The sequence below is a fragment of the Podarcis tiliguerta genome (assembly GCF_965153285.1).
Source record: "Podarcis tiliguerta genome assembly, chromosome: 3".
NCBI lineage: Eukaryota > Metazoa > Chordata > Lepidosauria > Squamata > Lacertidae > Podarcis > Podarcis tiliguerta.
In genome coordinates, this window is record NC_139536.1 from 2,871,425 (window position 1) to 2,892,963 (window position 21,539).

At 48.0% G+C, this 21,539-nt stretch overlaps 1 protein-coding gene across 1 annotated transcript in view; it reads right to left on the bottom strand.

Annotated features, from left to right (window-relative positions):
- The window catches only part of CHRNA2 (cholinergic receptor nicotinic alpha 2 subunit), a 35,666-nt gene that overhangs the window by 4,668 nt on the left and 9,459 nt on the right, over positions 1-21,539 (bottom strand). The window contains exons 2-5 of the mRNA XM_083432679.1: positions 20,678-21,140; positions 8,815-8,966; positions 6,990-7,034; positions 4,044-4,153 (exon numbers count right to left, since the gene is read on the bottom strand). Coding sequence (XP_083288805.1) covers positions 4,044-4,153; positions 6,990-7,034; positions 8,815-8,966; positions 20,678-20,717 — 347 coding nt within the window. The 5' untranslated portion in view covers positions 20,718-21,140. The remainder of the gene's footprint in view (positions 1-4,043; positions 4,154-6,989; positions 7,035-8,814; positions 8,967-20,677; positions 21,141-21,539) is intronic.

Sequence of the window (21,539 nt, forward strand, 5' to 3'; positions counted from 1 at the left end):
TGCTTTTTTAAACTCTTGTCTAGTGTGATCTCTAATTGCATCTGTTAATCTAGCCAATTCAATATACTCTAACAGTTTGTCTTGCCATTCCTTTTCTGTTGGCACAGTTTCTTTTTTCCAGATTTTAGCAATTAGGATCCTTGCCGCTCAGTAGTAGGAGAAATATACTGATTAAATATTATCCTTCCTCACTCACACTAGTGAGTAGCACAGTACATTCTCCAGTATATGGCAGGAAACTAGTTGGTAGATTCGTTTGAATCTCTTCACTTAAGCAATCCAGTCTGGCTTGTCCAGATTGGGTTTGAGCCTGGTAAATTCCCCTTTAATCCCTCTTAAAAAGAATAAAGACAGAACAGTCTTCTTTTTAAAGTAATAAGAAGTTGACTCACATTCAGTTCACAGTAGGTTCCCTGAAGGCAGACTTTAGCTTGTAGTTACAGAAGAGAGTGTGAGTTTATTCCATGTAGGAAAATGAGCCCATGTGCTGCTGGCTGAGGACCAGCAGACAGCAAAATACATCAAAATGGAATAAATTGAAGGAGGGAGTAGATGGCTGCGTGACCAGCCCTTTTATAGGGTCTCCCAGGGTCTCACCCATCTACCTGGTCACATGGGGGGGGGGGATGCTCCAGACCAGGTGTGACAGGAAGTCCTCCTGGCTGGAGCAACATTCCCCTGCGTGTCCACTCTAGGAAACAGGAAATGTTATACTTGACTGCTTATGTTACATCCCACAGAGAGAGGGGTTATGGGGGCAGGAAATCTATTATTTGTAACGTATGATTGCGATTGGTTTTATAAGCTTAACACAAAATCTAATTTATAAGCTTTTCTAAGCAATTCTACTTCTCCTTAAAATAATGATCCTCCCCAGAATCAATTCCCTGCTGCCTTATATACAATACTTATTCCGCTCTACATTTCTTTCTTTATTTCATTCTTCCTATCTTTTCTTGGCTTATACTTCAGAGCGGTTGCCGAACAGCTTGGTAGGTTTCTGGATGAAACATCGGCTCTGGACCCATTTCAGTCTGGCTAATAATAATAATAATAATAATAATAATAATAGGCCTGGCAGAACAACTCTGTCTTACAGGCCCTGCGGAAAGAAATCAGATCCTTTTGCCCTGGTTATGGGACCAAGACGGCTTTGGTCGCCCTAACAGATGATCTCCGCAGACAATTGGATCTAGACAGGTCTGGACTGCTGATTCTCTTAGATCTGTCAGCAGCCTTCAATACGGTCAATCACAAACTTTTAGACCACTGCTTTGCTGACGTGGGGATTCAGGGCACAGTCCAACAATGGCTGCGCTCCTTTATCTCAGGTCGGGGACAGAGGGTGGCGCTAGGGAGGGAGTTGTCGCCGTGGCACTCCTTGGTGTGTGGAGTGCCGCAGGGCGCAATCCTTTCCCCAATGCTTTTCATTATCTTTATGCGCCCCCTTGCCCAGATTGTCCGGAGCTTTGGGCTGGGTTGTCACCAATATGCTGATGACACTCAGCTCTATCTGTTGATGGATGGCCACACCGACTCGGCCCCGAACACACTGACCAGATGTTTGGAAGCTGTGGCTGGATGGTTTTGTGGGAGCCGATTGAAACTCAATCCTTTGAAGGTGAAGGTCCTCTGGCTGGGTCGGGACGACATGGGGTTGGGGGGCCAACTCCCATCTCTTGCGGGGGCTCAATTAGTGCCAGCGCCTTCTGTCAAGAGCTTGGGTGTAACCTTCGATGTCTCCCTTTCCATGGAGGCGCAGATTGCAGCCGCAGCAAAGGTGGCTTATTATGTTATTATTAGCAACCAAACACCCAGCGATTAACCTCACTTGTTTCTTTGCTAAAGTGATAACTAGCCTAGTAGATACGGAGGATGCTGTTTATTTAGCTGGCCTTTGTTGGGACTTTTGATGTAGTTTTCCTTTGGGTCCTCCGCTGCGGTGGATGGAAGACAGATTGAGAAGTCCCCTTTGGCCTGAAATATTTTCGTAAGTACCACTGGATGGCAGCAGAACACCAGCCAATGGAACGAAGCCATTATTGGGACACTGCTTGCGGAAGAAGTCATACTAGCAGGTACATCTTCCATGTGCACAGACTGAGCATCTCCCCACAAGTCTGCCCTTCGACAGAGCATACTGCATTTCTCGCACATTTTTAAAAAGTTGAGTTGCCACACACACACACACACCCTCTACTGCACTTAGAGAAGTGAGTGAGTAAACTCTATTATAGAAGACTGTGTCGTGTCTATTTATTTTAAGGAGGGACTAAAGGGGAATTAGGGATGCGGGTGGCGCTGTGGGTTAAACCACAGAGCCTAGGACTTGCTGATCAGAAGGTCGGTGGTTCGAATCCCCGCAACGGGGTGAGCTCCCGTTGCTCGGTCCCTGCTCCTGCCAACCTAGCAGTTCGAAAGCATGTCAGACTGCAAGTAGATAATTAGGTACTGCTCTGGCGGGAAGGTAAACGGCATTTCTGTGCACTGCTCTGGTTCGCCAGAAGCGGCTTAGTCATGCTGGCCACATGACCCGGAAGCTGTAAGCCGGCTCCCTTGGCCAATAGAGCGAGATGAGCGCTGCAACCTCAGAATTGGCCACGACTGGACCTAATGGTCAGGGGTCCCTTTACCTTTACCTTAAGATGCTACTAAGACACAGGTGGCACTGTGGTCTAAAGGACTGAGCCTCTTGGGCTTGCCGATCAGAAGGTCGGCAGTTCGAATCCCCGCGACGGGGTGAGCTCCCGTTGCTCTGTCCCTGCTCCTGCCAACCTGGCAGTTTGAAAGCACGTCAAAGTGCAAGTAGATAAATAGGTACCACTCCAGCGGGAAGGTAAACGCCGTTTCTGTGCGCTGCCCTGCTTCTCCAGAAGCGGCTTAGTCATGCTGGCCACATGACCCGGAAGCTATACGCCGGCTCCCTCAGCCAATAGAGTGAGATAAGCACCGCAACCCCAGAGTCGGCCATGACTGGACCTAATGGTCAGGGCTCCCTTTACCTTTAAAGGGGAATTACCAAGGAAACTTACTTTAGAGGCTCTCAAGCCAGGTGTCACCCATCTTGTATTTGTGCCTCTCATTTTTTTTGCCCAAGTGCAATACTTTACATTTCTCCCTGTTAAAATTCATCTTGTTTGTTTTGGCCCAGTTCTCTAATCTGTCAAGGCCGTTTTGAAGTGTGATCCTGTCCTCTGGGGTGTTAGCCACCCCTCCCAGTTTGGTGTCATCTGCAAATTTGATCAGGATGCCCTTGAGTCCATCATCCAAGTCGTTGATAAAGATGTTGAATAAGACCGGGCCCAAGACAGAACCCTGTGGCACCCCACTAGTCACTCTTCTCCAGGATGAAGAGGAACCATTGATGAGCACCCTTTGGGTCCAGTCAGTCAGCCAGTTACAAATCCACTGAGTGGTAGCATAGTCAAGACCACATTTTACCAGCTTCTTTACAAGAATATCATGGGGCACCTTGTCAAATGCCTTGCTGAAATATATAAACAATATATCCTCTCCTGCCTCCCTGGACATTCCCACAGTGTTGGGTCCAGCTTGCAGGCTTCCCTTTATGGCATTTGTGTGGCCAATGCAAGAACAGGATTCTGGACTAGATCTCGCAAGGCTTTTCTTATGTGCTTGACTGGTGCTGAGCTACTCCTACTGAGGCCTGTCTCAGATAAATCCCCGTGCGCGAATGCTTAAGAACATTGGCTCATCTAGTCCAGAATCCTGTTCTTACACACCAGATGCCCATTATGGGGAAACCCGCAAGCTGGATTCGAACAGGGGACCACTTTCCCCCTCCTGTAGTTTCCAGAAACTGGTCTCCAGAAACTGGTCTCTCCCTCCAACAGCTATCCATAGCCCTCTCCTCCTCCACGAAATTGGCTCTTCCTCTTTTAAAGCCACCTGTGTTTCTGGCCATCACTAACTCCCTGTGGCAGTGAGTTCCATAGTTTAACGGTGTGCTGAGTGGACAAGGACTTCCCGTGGCATATTTCTAAGGGGCTGCTCCCCCTTTCCCCGTTGGCCCAAGCACCTACTTGTTATACAGCACAATGTCTGGGATCCAGATCATCTCAGAAGGCGCTCGGATGGAAGTGACGTTGTCAAAATCCACCGGGTTCCACTGCAGCTTGTAGTCATTCCATTCCTGGCGGCAAGGAAACAATCCTGGGCTCATTATTCACTTCCGAGATGAGCATATTCTTCACATTGATCAACTTCCTCACTTTTTTGATACACTTTTTTTTTTTGGTTTTTCAGATTAAAATTTTGTAGTCACATATCGAACGTACAACATAGAAACAAGATTCCAAAGAATCTCTTGGACTCCCCTCCTCCCCTTTGTGGGTCCTATTGTTAATAATTTCCTCCTGCGCCTTTTAGGATAATAGGTTATAAATTTCCCTCATTCCTTATTAAAATTTTGGTCTTCCTGATTTCTGATTCTTCCATTTTAGCCATTTTGGCATAATCCATCACCTTAATCTGCCATTCTTCTCTGGTAGGGACTTTATCTTCTTTCCGTTTATTAACATTCTTAGTTATTAAAAAATAAGTTAATTAACACTGTTTTAGTGGACTAAGGCTGCAAAGCCTAACTATGTCTACTCAGAAGAATGTCCTGTTGAATTCAGTCTTGCAGCCTTAATGCCAACCTTCATAAGAGGGGCACAGGAGAGGGGGGGGATAATAATAATAATAATAATAATAATAATAATAATTTATTTATACCCCGCCCTCCCCAGCCAAGGCCGGGCTCAGGGCGGCTAACAAGCAATAATAAAAACAAGTTGGATGAATACAACTTAAAAACAAGATTAAAATACAACATTAAAACATTGAAACATTAAAATGCAGCCTCAACCCAGGAGGAGAAAGGAAAAAGAAAGAGGGGGAGGGAATCAAAGTGACTCCAAGGCAAAGGCCAGGCGGAACAACTCTGTCTTACAGGCCCTGAGGAAAGAAATCAGATCCCGCAGGGCTCTGGTCTCATGAGACAGAGCGTTCCACCAGGCCGGGGCCAGTGTTGAAAAGGCCCTGGCTCTGGTTGAGGCTAATCTGACTTCCTTAGGGCCTGGGACCTCTAGGGTGTTGCTATTTATGGACCATAAGGTCCTCCGTGGGGCATACCAGGAGAGGCGGTCCTGTAGGTACGAGGGTCCTAGGCCGTGAAGGGCTTTAAAGGTCAAAACCAGAACCTTGAACATGACTCTGTACTCCACCGGGAGCCAGTGCAACTGGTAAAGCACTGCATGAATATGTTCCTATGGCAGAGACCCCGTGAGAAGCCTCGCTGCAGCATTCTGCACCTGTAGGAGTTTCTGGGACAGCTTCAAGGGCAGCCCCACGTAGAGCGAATTACAGTAGTCAAGCCTGGAGGCGCCCGTCGCATGGATCACTGTGGCCAGTTCGGGGCAGGAAAGGTAAGGATAACAGCTGCTCAGCTTAAGACCCCCAGGCCTATAGTTTTCCATGGCTGGAAGCTTCAAGGTGTGGAGGTCTAGGGGACCATATCCACAGGGCTGAAGTTAATCATAGAATTGTTGAACTGTAGAGCTGGCAGGGACAACAAGGGTCATTTAGTCCAGTTTCCTAGAATGCAGGGATCTCTTGCTCAACGTGGAACTCGAACCCACAACCCTGTGATTAAGGGTCTCATGCTTTAGCTACAGGGCTTGCTTCCAGTTCCTTATCTGACACCAAGATGCATTATGAGAGCCTTGAATAAGACCTGGCAAAAAGTAAACCCTGTGTTGGGCTCAGTGTTAGAGTACAGTGTCCTAGTATGTCTCCGAGCACAATTCAAAGTGTTGGTGCTGACCTTTAAAGCCCTAACGGCCTCTGTCCTGTATACCCGAAGGAGCGTCTCCACTCCCATTGTTCAGCCCGGACACTAAGATCCAGCGCCGAGGGCCTTCTGGCGGTTCCCTCATTGCGAGAAGTGAGGTTACAGGGAACCAGGCAGAGGGCCTTCTCGGTGGTGGTGCCCGCCCTGTGGAACGCCCTCCCACCAGATGTCAAGGAAATAAGCAGCTATCCTATCTTTAAAAGACATCTGAAAGCAGCCCTGTTTAGGGAAATTTTTAATATTTAATGCTGTAATGTTTTCAACACTTGATTGGGAGCCGCCCAGAGTGGCTGGGGAAACCGAGCCAGATGGGCGGGGTATAAATAATAAATTATTATCATTATTATTATTATTATTATTATTATTATTATTATTATTACAGTGGTACCTCTGGTTGCAAATGGGATCCATTCCGGAGCCCCATTCGCAACATAAGCTGAACGCAACCCACGTCTGCTTGTGCACGGATCACGATTCGCCGCTTCTGCTCATGCGTGTGAGATCATTTTGAGCGCATGCGCGAGCGGTGAAACCCGGAAGTAACCCGTTCCGTTACTTCCGGGTTGCTGTGGGACGTATCCTGAAAGAACATAACCTGAACTGAACGTAACAAAGAGTTATGACTGTACTGTATTTTTCCGTGTATAAGGCGACTCCTATTTTTTAAAACCTAAAATTCAGAAATTAAGTTGTTTAGCTTTGGGGGGTGGGGGAGGTCACTTCCGCCAATCGCTCACCCACCTACCAGCCACTGCCGATCATTTGCCAAAGTCACTGCCGATCACACACCTTGCCGCAGCCGCCAATTGTCTGCCTGTTCGCAGCCCACCCGCCCACTTGCTGCAGCCACCAATCACTCGCCCTAGCGCCACTGCCAATCTCCTGCTTGCTGCTGCCATTAATCTCACATCCCCCCTCTGCGTTGACTGTCCATGTATGAGACGAGACCCAATTTTTGCCTAATTTTTAAAAGCAAAAAACACCGTCTTATACACAGAGAAATACAGTATATCTTTATTCCTGCATTGGAAAGGGTTGGAGAAGAGGACTCTTGGGTCCCTTCCGTCTCTACACCCCCAAAACTTTGCTAGAGTTTGCGTTGCGCTCCCTGCCTTTAACGCCCATCACGCTTTACCTGCTTGAGCCAAACGTTTGTGGTCATCATTTGATTCTTCTCATCCTAGATTTGAAGACAATGAGAGAAAGAAAGAGAGAGAGAGAGTTTGAAAGAAACGCAAAGCTGCAAACAGAAGCTGTTGTCTCTATTTTGTGGATGGGATTACAGCGGTACTTTGGTTCTCAAATGCCTTGGTTCTCAAACACCTTGGTTCCCAAACACCGAAAACCCAGAAGTAAGTGTTCAGCTTTTCAAATGTTTTTCGGAAGCCAAACCTCCGATACAGCTGTCGGCTATTGTTTCCAAGGCACCTGCCCCAATCAGAAACTGTGCCTTGGTTTTCGAACATTTTGGCTTCCAGAACGGATTAAGTTTGGTGCTTTTCGTTTTGCTATTTATTTTGCGTTTTTGTTTTTGAGGCTTTTTCAGTTCATTTGTTTTTGTGACTGTGCGGAATCCAGTTCAGCTACTGATTGATTGATTGATTGATTGATTGTGTGACACTGGAAATGGATAAAAGCACCTCATCCAAACAATGACTATCATCAGTGCAGGCACGGAAAAAGAATAATTTTAATTTTTATCATCTAAAATCCTGTCTTATTTATTTTATAGTACACTACATTGATTATTGCTTTCATTTTATGGATCAATGGTCTCGTTAGACAGTAAAATTCATGTTAAATTGCTGTTTGAGGGGTTGTTTTTAAAAGTCTGGAACGGATTAATCCGTTTTGCATTACTTTCTATGGGAAAGCGTGCCTTGGTTTTGGAACGCTTTGGTTTTGGAACGGACTTCCAGAACGGATTAAGTTTGAGAACCAAGGTACCACTCTAAATCACAAACCAGCCAATTCAGGTTGCCCCGTTGAAGTGGATTTGGCACCTGTGCATCAAAGCCTGTTCCCAAAAAGGCAAAAGGCAAAAAGGCCATATCTGCAGCAAGGGAAATTATGGGGGAATGTGGGCCACGTTATGCAACCTTCCCACAAAGAAATCTAGATGAATGCTAATTAAAGAGGTCATCTGGGACCAGAGTCCTCTGCTCTCACTGCATCCAGGCCTGAAAAGAGGGAGATCTGATATTAGAATGGTATGGAGACCCTATGCTCAGCCAAAGGTCAGTGGCAGAACAGCAGCTTTGGGTGCAGAAGGAACCAGGCTCTGCCCTCAGGATCTGCAAGGAAGACTTGCAAAGATGAGTCAGAACAAGTGGAAGACCAGTGAAAGATAGATAATTAGATAGATCATTACGGTCAAAGACCAGCTTGAAGACCAGTGAATATATAGTCGATACTAGAATAGAGGGGGGCAAGGGTCTGATTTAGTAGAAGGCAACTCCCTATGTTTGTGTTCACACATGTACTCCTCTTAAACCAGAGTGAGGAGCTCTACAGCCTGCTACTTGATATCTGAGAACAAGGTTATCTCTTCAAACTGGCCTTGCTCTCCATCTGAAGGGCAATCTCTCTCTGTCTACGTCCTGTCAACTGCAGCCAGATGCAGTTTCTTCAATACATATCTATCCCAACACATAATGTTTTTATGCAGCAAAGTGCATAGTCATCTAGAAAAAAACAACAACACATACATCAGATTGGGCTGCATGCCACCACGAAGTCAGTTCAGAGTGAGAGTTTTCCCACCCTCACTCTGAATGGGTAAGTCTTTATTTTTCTCTCCTCCCCATACTCCATTTTTACATTGCCTCTTCCAATATCACTATAGGGGAAGCATTTCTCTGCAGCTGCTGTGTGTGTGTGTGTGTGTGTGTGTGTGTGTGTGTGTGTGTGTATGCAAAGAGCAGCAAGGTGAGTGAACAGACACGGCTTGGGACACATACCACGTCAATCAGCTGAGCAATGGACAGCCCAAACCTGACAATAACGACATCAGAGGTGTTAGGGACTGGCCGGGACCACTTGTTGTATGCATTGAAAAGGTGCTTGAAGAGTCTCTCCTCCGCCTGGGTTTGCGTCCGGCCTTGGACTGAGGCTGAAATGGAAACCAAATTTTATGAGTTGGCAAGAACCGGCCTTGAATGCTGAGAATCACTGAAGGTCAGTTATCAAATGCCCCCAGATATTAACTGCATGTCAACAGTTAAGGACTGACATCAAAGCTCAACTATAACCTGATGCCCAGAATTAATGCCCCACCTTTCAAAGCACTTCACACACATTTCATCTCAAAAACCTTTACAGAAACCATGTAAATGTAAGGTGGCATTATTATCCCCATATTGCAGATGTGAAGACTGAGGCTAAGAGAAAGGGTCAGGGAGAGGAAGCATGCCTTGCCTAAGATCAGTTAGGGAGCTTATTTCTGTGGCAAGAGTCAAACTGGGGTCTCTCCAGGCTCCTGCAGGGCAGTCTTGACTACTGCACATAGAAGAAGAGTTTGGATTTGATATCCCACTTTATCACTACCTGAAGGAGTCTCAAAGTGGCTCACAATCTCCTTTCCTTCCTCCCCCACAACAAACACTCTGTGAGGTGAGTGGGGCTGAGAGACTTCAGAGAAGCGTGACTAGCCCAAGCAGTGGTGTAGCGTGGGTTGTCAGCACCCGGGGCAAGGCAAGTAATTTGCGCCCCCCCCCCCCGCTGCACTGTCCCTCCCCCAGATAGTCCCTCGCTCTCTCTCCGCACCGCACCACACGCATGGCACCCTCCCCTCCACAGTGGGCGGCGACCCGGCGGCTCGGATCGGATTCGCACAGCTAGCACTGCAGTGAGAGAGAGTGAGTGAGCCAGGTAGGGGCAGAGAGCTGCGAGTGCGCCCCCCCCCCGATGTTGCGCCCGGTGCGGCCGGCCCCCCCTGCACCCCCCACGCTACGCCACTGAGCCCAAGGTCACCCAGCAGCTGCATGTGGAGGAGCGGGGAAGCGAACCTGGTTCACCAGATTACGAGTCCACCGCTCCGAACCACTACACCACACTGGGCTCTCCAGTACTGAAAGTCTGGCAGATATCCAGGGAATGCCCAAAGCACGGGAAAGTTGTGAGAATTTATGGTGATGCAGGAACGTGGGAAGTCAAGTGGCAGGCGCTAGGAGTTTCCTGCTGCATGAAGCCTAGAGGTGGCCAAATTGCCTGGCAGTGCGAGATGAAATAAGACATGCTCGCGGGAGCATCAGACTAATGCGCCTAGAGCAGAGGCAGCCAGAGGCCAACTCCACAATAGAAACCCCCTGGGGAACAGAAGTCCCCGGCCAAAGTACAACTAGCCTCTTTAGCTAATGAGGTTTGCCGGCTTCCCACTCTTCAAGGCCATAAGCTTAATGGGCCTTTGCTTATTCCTGCTTTTCACTGCAGGAGAAACTTCTTCTGGGCTGCAGAATGTTAGAATTCCTGCTCCGTGATTGCAGTCATGAGATTGTTGTCTATCACATGACGGTATATGTTTTGACTCCACAGAGTGTAAAGCGACAGAGACAGGATGTTTGTGTTACTGTGTTCCGTGAAGTGGGACTGTTGTCCTTTGTTCTTTTCCTCTTTGCTGTCTGATGCTAGAGAGAGAGGGAGCCATGTTGCAGTGCTCCGTGTGTGTTTAGATGTAAATAAAGTAGATTAGCCAAAATGCTGAGTTGCTGAGGTCTGTTACGCAAGCTGCAAAGACTCTGCAGATCCCTAAGTGTGCCAATGTCTCTAGGCATCGGTACCTGTGATGTTTGGGCAGCTTTTGAAGCTCCCAAACGATCAACCAGGAGGGAGAGAACACGCCAGTCAGGCATGCGTCTCTGCCAGGGTCCTACTCGAGTGTAGGCCGAGCTCCTGACACAGAATGCCAGTGCCATGGACTGAGGAACGGTGGGAGGAACCATTTGGGGAACAAAAGGGGGAAAGGCTCAGAGCCTGGGGCAATGATGAGCAGTCAGAGGGAGAAGACTGAGAAGAGGAGATGTTGGAAGCTGAAGGGGTAAGAGGGCTTGGTGAGCTGGGAGCCTCTGTGGCAGAGAGAAGTCCAGAATTAGAAGCTGAAGCAGGACAGTGGGAGAAGGGAAGCCAAAAGGCAGAGGTGAATCAGGCTAGTGAATAGGCATGGGGGTCTCCTCTTCCTGCTGCGACAAGCTCCCCTCCCTCCTGTCTCCCAGAACCAGAAGAGGGGTGAAACAACCAGAGCATAGGCACGCTGCACGCAGGCATAGTCTCCAATTTCTTGCAAGAAGCCCTGGAGAGGAGACAACTTTGACGGCGGTGGGGACGCTGGGACTTTTAGTCTCGGCCACTGATTTCATGGAGTAAGATCTACAGGGCTGGAGCTGCTGAGCTCATTAGTCCTGGAACTCTGTCTAGTCTGTGAAGCTCATGTTTCCCTAATAGTTTATAGCTTTGAACTGTGTGACTTACTGACACTGGCTTGCCCTGTGACAGCCAAGGTCCTCATAAGATTAATGGGACCCTCTCTCCCTTTTCAGCCAAGGAGTTAGGAGTCTGTTCAAAGTGTTGGTGCTGACCTTTAAAGCCCTAAACGGCCTCGTTACAGTATACCTGAAGGAGCATCTCCACCCCCATCGTTCTACCTGGACACTGAGGTCCAGTGCTGAGGGCCTTCAGGCCGTTCCCTCACTGCGAGAAGCAAAGTCACAGAGAATCAGGCGGAGGGCCTTCTCAGTGGTGGCACCCACCCTGTGGAACACCCTCCCATCAGATGTCAAGGCAATAAGCAACTATCTTACTTTTAAATGACATCTGAAGGCAGCCCTGTTTAGGGAAGTTTTTAATGTTTAATGCTATGTTGTGTTTTTAATATTTGGTTGGGTGCCGCCCAGAGTGGCTGTGGAAACCCAGCCAGATGGGCGAGGTAAGAAATTATATTATTATTATTCACTAGGTAGAGCACCCAGCACTGGACCAGATCCTCATGGCTGGGTCAGGCCAAGTTCTTCTTAACTGTCAGAACAAGATGCTAGTCTAGTTGGGCCTGATTCAGCTGGCTCTTCTTATGACAGAGGTCATAGAATCATAGAGTTGGAAGAGACCACAAGGGCCATCGAGTCCAACCCCCTGCCAAGCAGGAAACACCATCAGAGCACTCCTGACAGATGGTTGTCAAGCCTCTGCTTAAAGACCTCCAAAGAAGGAGACTCCACCACACTCCTTGGCAGCAAATTCCACTGTCGAACAGCTCTTACTGGCAGGAAGTTCTTCCTAATGTTTAGGTGGAATCTTCTTTCTTGTATATCTGAGGTGATGGCTCAGATTTGTGTGATTTCATTTGCTGATTTCCACCTCATTGTTACCTGTCCCTCCCCTCACCTTCACACGTCTCTGTGATTTTTCACCCCCTCCCTTGATTGTCCCTCCCTCTGCTACTTCTTTTTGCCTCCTTGCCTGCTCACTCCCATTGTCCTCGCTTGGACTGTATTCTCCTTGGGGCAGGGACCTGTCTGCCCCTTGCTTGTCATGCGGCTGACACCCTCCGTGCACTTGTCAGGTGCGATACGCATAAATCATCCTCCTCTCTGTTGACTGTTTTACAAATCTGAAATCCTTCCATTCAAACTCTCCCTCACTTCTTCAAGATAGGGCAGAAACTGGCTTTGACTAAGAAAATGGGCAAAATACTGCAGAAGAAACAATTCATCCCCCACACAAAAGGGGTCAAGGGGTGGAATATTTCGCAAAATAAACAGGCTGCTCCCATCCATTCAGCCCCTCGCAGCCATGCTAGACTACACTGACGGATTGATGGCCTTAAGGACTCAAATGAGCCATTGGTGAGGCCATCTCCATTTCTTTTCATTAGCGCCGCTTGACGAGCAAATTTGGCATGTAAACAGACGTGGCACTTCATCTCCGTGAGCGGATCTGTCTTCGGGAGCAGGGAGTGGGATGTCAGGAGAGAAAGATGGTTCAACCTTGGCTGCCAGAAATGTCCCAAGAGTGGTGGTCTTGCCAGCCACAGTTCTCAGATCCAGTGCCGGATTTATGTCTAAGCTAAACAAGCTATAGATTAGGGGCCCACTCTCTTGGGGGCCCCAAAAAAATTTAAAGGGGGAAAACTGGGTGCACATTTCCAAAATATAAGATAAAAAAACAAATAAAATAAAACCTACATACAGCAACAGTGTTTTGTGTTGTATAGTCTCCTATGATGTAAGTCATGGGCCCCGCCTGCTCCCTAAAATATCACTGGTTTGCTCATTTCTGTATATAGGATGCCTACATTCTGTTATGTGCAAATGGCTTTAAATACCTATTAGGTCCATAAATTACCATATAGCATATAAGGTAAAGGTACCCCTGACCATTAGGTCCAGTCACAGATGACTCTGGGGTTGCGTGTTCATCTCCCTCCATAGGTCGAGGGAGATAGAATCATAGAATCATAGAGTTGGAAGAGACGACAAGGGCCATCGAGTCCAACCCCCTGCCAAGCAGGAAACACCATCAGAGCACTCCTGACATACGGTTGTCAAGCCTCTGCTTAAAGACCTCCGAAGAAGGAGACTCCACCACACTCCTTGGCAGCAAATTCCACTGTCGAACGGCTCTTACTGTCAGGAAGTTCTTCCTAATGTTTAGGTGGAATCTTCTTTCTGGTAGTTTGGATCCATTGCTCTGTGTCCGCTTCTCTGGAGCAGCAGAAAACAACCTTCCTCCCTCCTCTATGTGACATCCTTTGATATATTTGAACATGGCTATCATATCACCCCTTAACCTCCTCTTCTCCAGGCTAAACATGCCCAGCTCCCTTAGCCGTTCCTCATAAGGCATCGTTTCCAGGCCTTTGACCATTTTGGTTGCCCTCCTCTGGACACGTTCCAGTTTGTCAGTGTCCTTCTTGAACTGTGGTGCCCAGAACTGGACACAGATGGTGTTTGTCCACAGACAGCTTCCAGGTCATGTGGCCGGCATGGCTAAGCCACTTCTGGCGAACCAGAGCAGCGCACGGAAACACCATTTGCCTTCACGCCGGAGCAGTACCTATTTATCTACTTGCACTTTGACGTGCTTTCGAACTGCTAGGTGGGCAGGAGCAGGGACCGAACAACGGGAGCTCACTCCGTTGTGGGGATTCAAACCGCTGACCTTCTGATCATCAAGCCCTAGGCTCTGTGGTTAGGCCACAGCACCCCCCACGTCCCACATATAGCATATATTCAACACAAAAAAACAGCAACAATTTGTTGCTGACGAAGGACAGCTGGACATAGAAAGGGCCCCATTACTTTCAGTAGCTTAGGATCTCATCAAACCTAAATCCGACTCTGCTCAGATCTCATGAGAGTAGCTTAAGAGCCTTCTCACTCTCCTTTTGTTTTGTTTTGTTTTATTATTGCTCTTATCTTTTTTCCTCTGATACGGAAGGGGGGGGGCATGTCTTCTTCACCTCCTTCTTCGCTACAATATATCCATTTATTTCCAATTGTCAATGTCAAAAGGGACTAAAATCTATAAAATTCATAGAAAATCAACGTGCCAATTTGCTCAATTTCTCTAGAACTCCATGACACCTCCCCTGTCCTCCATAATCCCTCAAGCAAGGTGTCAAGACCCTAATCCTGTCAAATCACTCTGCCAAGCCTTTCCTCTGGGCAATGCCAGGTGGCAGACTATGCATACATGGACCATTGTCTTCTCATCACCGGTACTCAGGATGTGCTTATCTGCGCATATCTCCAGCTCTGCATATTCCCCCCTCCCTCCTCGATATGTTAATCCTGTGTAACCCAACCTCTTCTTAATGTATTCATGATGTAACTGGGATGTATTTTGCACTGTATTCTGGGACATGGAGGAAGTTTCAAAAGTTCATGTCACCCCTTTCTCGCTGTTCAATCTCGCCTTGAACCTGTTGCGCAATAAACTGGGATCTTCTGCAGCTTGCTCCTGTCTCCGGCTGAACTCATTTTTCTCTGCAGGGACCCGCGGACTTAGTCCGACGAGCTGGGTGGCAGAGCAGCCTCGCACCCAGATTTTACCATAACACCTCTTATCACACACACACACACACACACACACACACACACATGCAAAGGCCCAGCAACTCCAACCTCCTGTCCTCACAGTGCCCAACCAGATGCCCCTGAATGCTTCCCTTGACCTAAAGAAAACTCAAACTCTCAATAAAGCAACATAAACTACAAAAACAATGATGCAGGTAGAATGCCAGTGGGGCTGCAAGGGCTTTCGAGTGTTTCTCACTGCCTAACACACATATGGCTTGTTTTGTATAATTGTTTAATTCACACTGAAATGGGAATGCCTGTGTGTTGCTGGAAAATCCACTGGAGTATCCTAAGTGGTCTCTGAACTCCTTGGTGGGTTGATAATTAACTATTGTTGTTTTCTGCTAGCTAACACATGAAGAAATGGAGGCAGTGAGAGGTTTTACTTTCTTGGGCTCCATGATCACTGCAGATGGTGACAGCAGTCATGAAACTAACAGACACCTGCCTCTTGGGAGAAAAGCAATGACAAACCTAGACAGCATCCTAAAAAGCAGAGACATCACCTCCGTATAGTTAAAGCTATGGTTTTCCCAGTAGTGATATATGGAAGTGAGAGCTGGACCATAAAGAAGGCTGATTGCTGAAGAATTGCTGCTTTTGCATTCTGGTGCTGGAGGAGACTCTTGAAAGTCCCATGGACTGCAATAAGATCAAACCTCTCCATTCTGAAGGAAATCAGCCCTGAGTGCTCACTGGAAGGACAGATCCTGAAGCTGAGGCTCCAATACTTTGGCCACCTCATGAGAAGAGAAGACTCCCTGGAAAAGACCCTGATGTTGGGAAAGATGGAGGGCACAAGGAGAAGGGGACAACAGAGGAAGAGATGGTTGGACAGTGTTCTTGAAGCTACCAGCATGAGTTTGACCAAACTGTGGGAGGCAGTGGAAGACAGGAGTGCCTGGCGTTCTCTGGTCCAGGGGGTCACAAAGAGTCGGACACGACTAAACAACTAAATAACAAAAACAACAAACTGTCACAGAAAGAACTTCCATGCTGTCTACTTGCACCCAAACAGTGTTTTGCAACAGAGCTGCTTTTTTCATTTTATCTTACACATCTAGCTGCAGTTCACCAGTTGTGGAATCATGATGAGCACGTGCAAGTGTGGCTCAATTTGACATTTCCAAAAAAACACCCCAAACTGCAACTTCTGGTGCTGTGAAGCTGCAAGTTCTATCCCATCCCTGCTTCTCTTTCTTATATCCTAATTTGACTCATAATGTACGTGCTCCTCTAATTTGCGTTGCGGTTTCTGTTGCCCCGCAGTGTATCAAAATTGCACTGCCAATCTTTCTCCGGACTCGAAAGCGGCAATCTTTAATTAAGGCTGCAGACTTTTTGTAACATTAGCTCAGGCAGACTTTCATCACGCCGACTCGGAAGCCCAGATTTGGCACGGAGCCTTCAAGATTGACGTGAAGTCATAAGATTCTGCAAAGTTTGCCTTATTAACCGCTCCCAGCGTCGGAGGCGAGAATTATGGAGTTGTCAAGAACGTGACGTGAATCCGGAGAAAAGGAAGGGCGAAGGAGGTTGATTCCTCTCGCGGTGTCTTTCCAAATCAGGCGGTGATCCTGTCAGAGCGCTTCCAAACACCAAAGGCTGTTGACTAGGAAAGCGCATCTCCTCAGAGCGAGTGATTCTCCCGTCATGTCACAGCCAAAACCATCCCTGGCATTGATGGCCTCCAATGTTCCTTAGGCTTTGTCAAGAGTCATCTGCAGCAGGAAGTATCATCAAGGTAAAAGCTAGTTGTGTGTGCTCTGATGTGCCACTGCAGCTAAGTACACTCAACTCTCACTTCTAATATAACGTACATTGGCTCCCAGTAAGTTTCCGAGCACAATTCAAAGTGTTGGTGCTGACCTTTAAAGCCCTAAACGGCCTCAGTCCAGAATACCTGAAGGAGCGTCTCCATCCCCATGTCCAGCCCGGACACTGAGGTCCAGTGCCGAGGGCCTTCTGGCGGTTCCCTCGCTGCGAGAAACCAAGTTACAGGGAACCAGGCAGAGGGCCTTCTCGGTAGTGGTGCCAGCCCTGTGGAATGCCCTCCCACCAGATGTCAAAGAGAACAACAATTACCAGACTTTTAGAAGACACCTGAAGGCAGCCCTGTTTAGGGAAGCTTTTAATGTTTAATAGATTATTGTGTTTTAATATTGTGTTGGAAGCCGCCATAGTGGCTGGGGAAGCCCAGCCAGATGGGCGGGGCATAAATAATTTATTATTATTATTATTAGTTTGCCTTGGGTGTCCAGCTAAGCATCATGATTAGTATAACCAAATACATTTCTCTGTGTCCTGCAACACCCCCTCACCTAGCTGCTAGGTAGGAGATGAGCCAGAGTTTGGGGATGTGAGATGAGCTGGGAGCTGGAGACACAGAGACCTGCTTGCTCAGTGATGAACCCAAAGCTGAGACTAATGGAGAAGCGATATCTGTGTCCAGAGGAGGGCAACCAAAATGGTCAAAGGCCTGGAAACGATGCCTTATGAGGAACGGCTAAGGGAGCTGGGCATGTTTAGCCTGGAGAAGAGGAGGTTAAGGGGTGAGATGATAGCCATGTTCAAATATATAAAAGGATGTCACATAGAGGAGAGAGAAAGGTTGTTTTCTGCTGCTCCAGAGAAGCGGACACAGAGCAATGGATCCAAACTACAAGAAAGAAGATTCCACCTAAACATTAGGAAGAACTTCCTGACAGTAAGAGCTGTTTGACAGTGGAATTTGCTGCCAAGGAGTGTGGTGGAGTCTCCTTCTTTGGAGGTCTTTAAGCAGAGGCTTGACAACCATATGTCAGGAGTGCTCTGATGGTGTTTCCTGCTTGGCAGGGGGTTGGACTCGATGGCCCTTGTGGTCTCTTCCAACTCTATGATTCTATCATTCTATGATTCTATTCTATGATCTGTTGGGATGCTCTGAGCCCTTCCATCCTATACTCAGGTTGTATATATGGGTAAATAAAAACACCACATCATAAAGCCACTGCAGTCTCCACTGACCTTTATTCCAAGGAAACTGAACCCTGGAGTCTCTCGCCCCTTGGAGACTGGGATGGAGCGGAAAATAACAAAAACATTGATAACTTCCTTGAGCATTCTAGTGCAATTTCATTGCCCTTAAAAGTGGGTATGCAATGGCTGAGCACCTTCATAAAGCCAGAGGCTTGTGCACAATGTTAGACATTCTTAGAAAGCCACTTCCGCCTGCAGAAGAGGTAGGGTTGCGGGCGTCATAGCCCCACCATGCGCGCGGTGGCTAGAGCCCAGCCCCCACACGATTGGGGGAATCCCCAGCCGCATCACCACCTGGCCAGCCAATCAGCTGGCTCTGGGGGCGTGGCCTGCCCTATTTAAGGCAGGACGCCTCTTTCCCCGCCTACCAGCTGTTCCTGCTTTTCCCACCCTCCCGCCCTATAAGGTTTTCGTTCCTTGACCTTGCTATGGACCTTGGTTGGTCGCCATTGAGGGGACTGGTAGGAATTTTCCCACTTGGCAATTTGGCACAAGCCACTTGGGTTTTGCCTACCTCATAGCAAATCATCACCACTTTCTGAGTATTGGCGGTTAGGCATTGGTATTGCTCTGTAGATGGAAGAGGGGAGGAAGAGCCATCACCTGCCCCACATATTGAAGGGGAGTCCGGTAAAGGATTCCGGGGGGCGTGGCCCTGTCCGAAGCCTGGGGAGGTGAGGGCCTAAGGCACGCTCCCTATCGGTGACCCCAGGGGAGTTCCTAGTTGATGTGCATCAGCAGGACTCCCCCTACTGGTGGTTAACCCTTCCCGGACTTCAAGCGGATGGGCTGAAGTCGGATATAGTCGGCTAGGACCAATGCCTAAGCCAATACCGCTCATCACCTGTAACCAATAAAGTTGTGGCCTTATTTAGCCCATTGACCTTAATAATTGTGTCATGTGTCTTTATTTTCACTGGGGGGGGGGGGAATCGCCACACAAATGAATTAAGCTTTGCAAGAGCTGAGCAACTGGCTCAAGCCCAGTGCAAGGACTGCAAGGCTGATGGGCACGTGGAAAATCTGGAGACGAGATCTAGGACACCTGCCTGACCAGTTGCATAACAGAGCACAGGTGGCAGCAAAGAAGCATCCGAAACAATTTGCACCTGTGAAGCCGCAACGTGAGAAAATTCCCAGAAGGAGTGTGAAAACGACTTCTTCCAGGCTTTTCATGATTAAGCTATATTTAGAGTTTTTAATTTCCTTTATTTATTTATTTAAAAACCATTTCTTTTCCACCATATTAATAAAGAAAAATCAAAGAGGTGTATACTGTGTTCTTGGGGGACAAGGAGCGGGCAGGTGTGGAGGACTCCGTGGTCCTGAATGGGGCAACTGTGCCCCTGAAGGACCAGGTGTGCAGCCTGGGAGTCATGGAGGCGCAGGTCAATTCTGTATCCAGGGCAGCTGTTTATCAGCTCCATCTGCTACGCAGGATGAGACCCTCCCTGCCTGTGGACTGTCTCGCTAGAGTGGTGCATGCTCTGGTTATCTCCCGCTTGGACTACTGCAATGCGCTCTATGTGGGGCTACCTTTGAAGGTGACCCGGAAACTACAACTAATCCAGAATGCGGCAGCTAGACTGGTGACTGGGAGCAGCCACCAAGACCATATAACACCGGTCTTGAAAGACCTACATTGGCTCCCAATACGTTTCTGAGCACAATTCAAAGTGTTGGTGCTGACCTTTAAAGTCCTAAACGGCCTTGGCCCAGTATCCCTGAAGGAGCATCTCCACTCCCATCGTTCAGTCTGGACACAGAGATCTAGCGCCGAGGACCTTGAAAGCCCAAAACAGCCTCAGGGAGTATACCTGAAGGAGCGTCTCCACCCCCATCGTTCTGGCGGTTCCCTCACTGTGAGAAGCAAAGCTACAGTGAAACAGGCAGAGGGCCTTCTCGGTAGTGGCGCCCGCCCTGTGGAACGCCCTCCCACCAGATGTCAAAGAGATAAACAACTACCTGACATTTAGAAGACATCTGAAGGCACCCCTGTTCAGGGAAGTTTTTAATGTGTGATATTTTGATGTATTTTGAATCCTTGTTGGAAGCTGCCCAGAGTGGCTGGGGAAACCCAGCCAGATGGGCGGGGTACAAATCATAAATTATTATTATTATTATTATTATTATTATTATTATTATTATTATTATTAAAGACAGCAGGTTCAAAAGGCATCTGCAGCTCATGCACCCAACTGCACAAAGAACTTCAAAAGACAGCCCAAAAGGTGACCACTTTGGACTTTTATGGACCTGTCCACCCAGCAACAGGAACAGGTTTTAGACAGTGATGCCACAGACACACGTCAACCTTGTTTCCTTTAGAGCACATCCTGTTTTCAGAATGGCTTTCCCCAGCTCAGTGGTTCTCAAATGGTGTTCTGTGGACCCCATGGGGTCTGCGTAACCCACCCAGGGGGTCCGTCGCACCATTCACATAACAAAAACTACCATAGAGGTATTGCAAATTTTCAAAAATGGGGAGGGCCAATAGCTTGGCTTTTGAAAAACAGGAGGTCCGCAGTACTTAGTTAATTGGGAACAGCTGTCCTAGAAGAAGGAAAAAACACACACCCCTCTAACTGATATATAAAAGGAGATCTTAAGGCTTCTTTTTCATCCTGTCCTCCATCATTTGCAGAATCACCCTAATTACATTAATGAGGTACTTGGATTCAAGGGAAGAAAGAGGTAAGTAAGTTGAGACTCAGGGAAAAGGCTTCTCTCCTACCTGCCAAGAATACAAGGAAACAGCACGCGATGGGTATCATCTTGGCGACTGGGAATCCACTCGTAAGCTGATCCCCTGCTGGAATTCTTTGCCCACAGACAGAATGTGCAGGGTGCCCCTTTTCATCGGCAGAGTCTGGCAACCTGGGGGTGGCAAGCAACCCCCAGTTTACCCTTTACGCTGCGGGCAACCATCTTCCTCATCAGGGAAAACACACGGCTGAGCATTAAAGAAGCATCACTTGAGAGACCATCCTGGGCCAGCGATGGACCGCCCTCTCCTCTGGAGGAGTTGTCCGTGGTCCTGAAGTTTCTGCACTAACGGGACCCCTTCCGGGATGTCCCAAACAGCCTCCTTCTTGGTCACATGCGATGGGAAGCCAGGAAGATGGTTGGTTTGAAGCCTCCGAGCAGGTCCCAGGAGCTACTCCACAGGGAAGGATTTTGCACGGAAGAATGGATCCCTACAGGAGAAAGCAAGAAGAATATTGTGAGATGGCATCCCAGGGAGAGTGGGGGTCACATGGCCTGAAGCTGAGGTTGCAGGAGGGAATATCAGGTGGTTCTTAGCAGAGGGGAAGAGAAGCATGTTAGCACCTGCCCTCTGTAAGCAATATGTACATAAATACATGTATATATACATAAAGGTAAAGGTAAAGGGACCCCTGACCATTAGGTCCAGTCGTGGATGACTCTGGGGTTGCGGCGCTCATCTCGCTTTACTGGCTGAGGGAGCCGGCATACAGCTTCCAGGTCATGTGGCCAGCAGGACTAAGCCGCTTCTGGCGAACCAGAGCAGTGCACAGAAACGCTGTTTACCTTCCCGCCGGAGCGGTACCTATTTATCTACTTGCACTTTGATG